This window comes from Falco peregrinus, chromosome 9 (genome assembly GCF_023634155.1).
Source record: "Falco peregrinus isolate bFalPer1 chromosome 9, bFalPer1.pri, whole genome shotgun sequence".
In the NCBI taxonomy this organism is placed as follows: Eukaryota; Metazoa; Chordata; class Aves; order Falconiformes; family Falconidae; genus Falco; species Falco peregrinus.
The window spans coordinates 742,995-748,994 of NC_073729.1; the positions used below are offsets into that span (position 1 = coordinate 742,995).

The following is a 6,000-nucleotide window of genomic DNA, read 5'->3' on the forward strand; positions in this document are numbered from 1 at the left end:
GGGGACAGCAGGCAGTGGCGGTGTGGAGTGTGACCAGAGGGGACAGTAGGCAGGGACAGGCCTGGGGGTTACCGGAGGGGACAGCAGGCAGTGACAGCCTGGGTGGTGACAGGAGGGGACAGCAGGCCATGACAGCCTGGGAGGTGACAGGAGGGGACAGCAGGCCGTGAAAACCTGGGGATGACAGGAGGGGACCGCAGATTGGGACAGCATGGGGGTGGCAGGAGGGGACAGCAGGCCATGACAGCCTGCGTGGTGACAGGAGGGGACAGCAGGCAGTGGCAGCCTGGAGGGTGAGAGGAGGGGACAGCAGGCCGTGACAGCCTGGGGGGTGACAGGGCACGGGGCGGTGACAGGCTGGGGGACAGCAGGGACACCGGCGGCCCAGGCGGGGCTGATGAAGGCCCCTCCCCCAGGGGCGCTGAGTGGCCCCCTGAGCCCCTCTGTCACAATGCGGAGCCGCCTGGGTTGCCATAGCGAGCAGCTTGGCCTGGCAGCGCTGGTGCGAGGAGGGAGCGGAGGCCGAGCCAGGGCCTGTCCCCATCGTCCTCCCACCGGGGCTGCGAGGAGGAGCCGGCGGGCTCAGCCCGCGCTGCTGGCCCCAGCCCCTCGGTGGGCCCTGACCTGCTGTGGGGGCCGCGAGGCCAGCTGCTGCGTGAGGTGCCATCGCGGAGCGGGCACCGCCTGGCCCCGGCCATGTCGTGTGTCCACTACAAGTTCTCCTCCAGGCTGAACTCCGATGTGGTCACCTTTCACGGCCCCCACATCTCCCTGCGCGACCTCAGGCGCCAGATCATGGGCCGCGAGAGGCTGAAGGCGACCCACTGCGACCTGCAGGTCACCAACGCCCAGACCATGGAAGGTGCGTGGGGGCGGCGGGCGCGGGGACCGGGGACCGGCCGGCTGGCGATGGCGCGGGCGGCCAGTGAGGCGGTTGGGCCACGGCCGGCAGCGGTGACTTGTGCTGGGGCCTCAGAGCTGCTCTTCCGTGGTTGTGCGCTGGCAGCTGCCGTCAGGGCTGTGTGCGCAGCCAGGCACAGCAGCGTCCGGGGTCCGTGTGCGACACCGCGCGTGGAAGAGGTTTGGTTTCTGGGAACCCTTCTAGCTAAAACGATAAGGGAATGTGGGACAATGCCTTGTCATCACAGACCTGCCAGATTTCTTTGAAAGCCGGCAGAGAAGGCTGAACATGATAGAAAAGGAGTGGGTGGCTAATTTAAAGGGGAAAAAAAAGTGGGTTTGGTGACTGAAATTTGTCTTCAGCTACTTTTACTCCACCGCATTGGAAAAGCGGTGCTTGGCTGCTGCAGAAACTGCTCAGTAGCAACGTTTTGGATCAAGAGTGTATCTGTGAGTGAGAATCTATGCAGACCCTGGAAAGCCATCTTGTAGACGAGTGTTCTGTCTAAAGTATACTTGGCATTTCTTGCTAATACAGCTTCTTTGCTGCACCATGCTACACATTCATTCAGATGCTATTGAGCATCATTTCTTCATTTCTTTCAAACGGTGCATTTTTGTCGTGGTACTGCGTGTTCAACGGTGTCAGGGCAGTACTGAAGTTTTATGGCAGATCAGTTATGGTGAATATACCTAGAAATGTTCTTAGAGAAACCCTAAGTTCTTTTGAATCTGAGAAATGGTGCTTGATTCTCAGAGACGGTAATGGTTTTGTATTACTTAGTGTGCTGTTTCAGTTTGGTAATCTACCGTCTGGCAAAGCTTGCATGTGATTAAAGACTTTGGAATATGACTTGTCAGAAATGCAAAGACTTGGAAACCATCTCCATTCCTTAAACATTCAAATTTTATCGGTTGGGGTTTTTTTTCTTTTTTCCTGTGGTTCTGTGACATTCCCACAACAGTCTTGTCTTTACAATGTGTACTCATAGGATTTTTTCCTCTTCCTCTTTGATGTATTAAAACTTAAACAGAATAACATGCCTGCTGCGGTAACTGTAACTTTGGCTCCAGCCTTTCAAGTGGTTGGACCTAAAGACGCTGTTTACCTACAGATAGGTAAAGTAGGTTCAGGAGAGTATCTGTGAGCAGACTTAACAGCACGGTGTTAGGGGTCTTGGGGGTGTTACGGGATCGCGTGTCATATACAGCAGTAGAGACAGACATGCAGGTAGAGGCAGACGTACAGGTTGTGACACAGATGCTTACTGGAACTTTTGTAAGGGTGTTTTCCCCGTGAAAATGCAAAAATCCCCCAGCGGTTGTCAGAGCAAAGCTAAGGAATACATTTCGGTGTCATTTATGTGTATGCCAGATTTTGGGGTTTTATACATAACCGTGACTTTCCGTTTTTATTGAACAGCATCTACGTGCTTAAAGTCACCTTCAGAAGATGAAGGAAAGAACTAGGCCTGGATGCTCTGCCTAAAGGGGGTTCTTGGAGATCCTCCCTGTGGAGATATGGTAGTGGGTTTTATAACTTTGTGCAGGAGTCCTGACTAAATGTTGGCATGATCTTGGAAAGACCCTTCAGTGAACCTTGAGTGAAGATGGCCAACTTGTTCAGAGCTTTCCGAGCCGCGTGATCACGGAAATCTCGTAATAGAAGCAATGCTAATAGAAGCTAAAAGTAAACAGGATTTTACACATCACGGGGGGGAAAAAAAAGAGATGGTGGACTCTTTTTGAAGATGGTGGGAAGGCAAAATGGATGGTTGGGATGTGTTTTAAAAGGTGGGAGGCGGGGTGGGGGTGTCCTCTTCCGTGCTCGCTATTATAGAGACATGTTCTAGGGTTTTGTAAGCTAACAGGAGCAAAAGCAATGAAAGTTAGATCAGGAAAGAGCCTCATGTTTTAGCAGACTCTGCTTTAGTGACTTTAGAGACCATTTTGCTGTTGGCATTGAAACGATTCAAAACAAATGGAAAAGATTTTGCTGCTTGTGTTTGACTACCAGACCTGAAGATTTCTGGAAAGGTACCGTGAGTGTGTGGACATGATAAAAGCATTGCGCTGTGTGTAAAATGTTGCTTTTCTATCCGTAAAGGGTTCCCTGAAGTGCTATGTCATGACATATTAATATCACTCTTACGAACTGACTGATGCTTTCTCTGTATTGATGTTGTTTTCAGAATACACAGATGACAATGCCCTGATTCCAAGGCACTCATCGGTAACTGTTAGGAGAGTCCCTGTTAGAGGAGTTAAAGCTACCGGCAAGACAGACCTTGGGTAAGCAGCCATAACGCGTTGTGTTCTTTGGGAGGGGTTTCAGTGTGTTCACCTTCTTTGTGGCTGTTGGTTTACGGAGGCATTCCGGTTGTCTCTTTCTTGTTAAAGCTGCTGTTAAATTGTGTTGTGACAGGGCAGATTTGAATGTATCTGTCCCAAAGCAGACTTAGATTTTTCAGCCCGCTGGGACGTGGCATTCAAAGTCCAACAGTGGTAGCTGTTCAGACGTTTGAATTGGGTTTGTTCTTGGGGTTGGTTTTTCTGAGAGTCAAGTTCTCCGTCCTGTTTCCTCTATGCAGAGAGATTCCTTATTTTATGCTTTTGCTTGTATTGCTTTTAGAGTAAACGGAGAGACACATTGCAGTGTGAACTGGTAATTGGTTCCCATCTGCCAGCAGTCCGAGTCCCAGTGTTTGACTGCTTCCTTTGTTTGGGGGCGGGGGGGGCAGGGTATTCTTACACCCCAGAGGGGTGGGGGTGGCGGGGCTGCATGCTGTCTCCAGAGGAAAGACTGAGAGTGGCCAGCTGGCAAACCGTGCGAACAAGAAGTTTCATTCTTAAGTGATTCCTATTAGTTTCCTAAAGACAATGCCTGTGTCGGGCAAGAGAAAAAGAGCAACGTCCTAAAGCGTATTGCCTTTTGTGCCAGGACGGTGAAGGAGCAGTTGATCTTTTCCAAACCTGAAGCTCAGAAAGCAGTTGAGCACATTCCCAAATGTTGGTAGTTACCTTTCTAAGTTTGATTTCACCCTAAGCTGCTCTCTGTGCTCCAGGTATTACTGCTGTATTCCTCAGATTTATGGAGGACAGAGAATCTGATTACAATTGCAGATATTCAAATGTAAGCCTGACTACAGCATTGTTGCTGTCATCGATGTATTCGTCCAGTCCAGTTCTGTATCAGCTGCGTCAGCATGGTTTGAATGGTCATGTTTTCCAGCCTTCTTCAAGACAGACCTCTCCTCCACCATTAGTAGATATTATTGACTTGTGGTTATGCCGTGTCTTTCTAATGTTAGTTCTCAATAAATAAAGTATACCGGCGAGTTACAGCGTGTCTCAAACAAACAGTACAGCAGCATCCTAGTACCCATGAAGCATCTGCAAGCAAACCCCCCTGAATTTATGTGGCTCTCCTGTAAGCTTTGGGCATATTAGTGCTTTCAGGCACTGCCAAGAGTTTCTGGATGCCACAGCACTGTGCTGCTAAGCATGGTCTTGTTTGGGGGGTTAATTTAGATCGGGATGCTTAGTGCTGTCTTGTCAATATAGCCTCCATTTCTGGTTGGATGACACCCTCTCCTGGTGTTGGAATGCTGCCCTAAAATGAGAGGCTAGGTGCCACTAGCATCAAAGATCCAAGAAGCACCTGCACGTGGGGATAAGGGATGAATGCCGCTGCTCTGCTAAAGTTGCAAATGGATCAGGCAGGTCAGCTTTCTATTCCTTCAGCTGGAACCATTGTGGAAACAACTGGTAGAGTTGTTAATGTTTGGGAATGGTGAATGCATGCTGTCATGGTGGAGAGGCCTTCAGGAATGTGTTAGTCACCTTGTAGTATCTTCCTCAAGGCAAGTGGATGAAGAAACCATGGTGTGGTAATCTAAAGCTTTTCCTCGCGCTTCCTCATCTTCAGGAGGTACGTGGCTGTACTTGCGAGCCTGGTGGTGGTGTAGCAGTGGCAGGAAGTATGAGCCTTTCTATTTGTGCAGGACTTGCACAGCAGCCTTTGGGTTGCCTCTGCTCGTGGGACGCTTTGGATGATGTATGAATTGTTTGTTAACTAGATGGGCGGTTGCATGTTTGATTCATGAGTAGCATGCAGGTACAGACCAATGAGTATGTGGCATCTCGGCAAGGGCTTGTGTGTCATAAGTGTTCCCTAAAATATTGTAGCATGTTCAAGATGATCTTAAAGGAAGTTCTGGTAATCAAGACTTTTTTTCTTATTTTTTTAACACAGGCCTCCTCGATCTCAGAAAATCCTAGGAACTGCTTTCAGGTGATGTTTCTACTGCTATTTGTAGTCACTTTAGGCTAAGTATGGTAGGTACCTGAACACAGTGCTTGGGCTTCCACCAAGAAACACTTTTCTACAGACAACTGTTCTCGTTTTGTCAGAGGAGTGTAGAAACCAAAGTGCTCTATCTGGTACCTATTTGTGGTAGTGGGGCTATACAGATTGCCTGAAGGTGCCTTCGTATTTGGATGGCTGACTATTTAAGAACAGAAAAATGTAGCACAGTCTTCACAGTTTTGGTACTTAGAGAGCAGAAAGAAAATATCTGAGGACTTCTCCTTGCACTGCTGTATTCTGTATCTTAGAGTCATTGGGGGCAAAGAAGGAATGGGATTTTGGGTTTTATTTCAATTGCACTGAATGCACCAGGAGAGCACACTTTATGTATAGAAATAAATTTCCGTATTCATAAGACTACCAGTACACAATGTTTTGATGTTCAGGTTTTATAAACTGTTTTCCCTGCTTTATGTTGGTTGCGAGTGCTTTATTTTAAGTTCTGATCATCTTTCTTTCTTCTTCTAGAAGTCGAACTGGGCCAGCGAGTAGAACATCAAAAGAGGTATGTAAAAACACAAGCTGAAACTTTTTGCTACATGCTGCACCTAATTCTAAGAAATGTAGCCTTGTACTAATTTTTTAATATATATAAAAATATATAAAATATATATGTTTTATATATAATATTTATAATATATATATCTCAAACATACTTTCCAGTGAAACATAGTGTATGCTGTAAATCCAATGTATTTGATTCAGCATAGTGAAAACTGAGCAATGCCAAC

The 6,000-nt window shown here is 47.9% G+C and overlaps 1 protein-coding gene across 1 annotated transcript; it reads left to right on the forward strand.

Annotated features, from left to right (window-relative positions):
• The first annotated feature begins 643 nt into the window (after positions 1-643).
• On the forward strand, positions 644-5,795 carry LOC129785157 (E3 ubiquitin-protein ligase RBBP6-like). The gene is made up of 3 exons (XM_055814158.1): positions 644-862; positions 3,093-3,192; positions 5,738-5,795. Exons 1-3 carry the CDS (start codon positions 697-699, stop codon positions 5,793-5,795), a joined length of 324 nt encoding a protein of 107 aa, XP_055670133.1. The 5' UTR covers positions 644-696.
• The last annotated feature ends 205 nt before the right edge of the window (positions 5,796-6,000 follow it).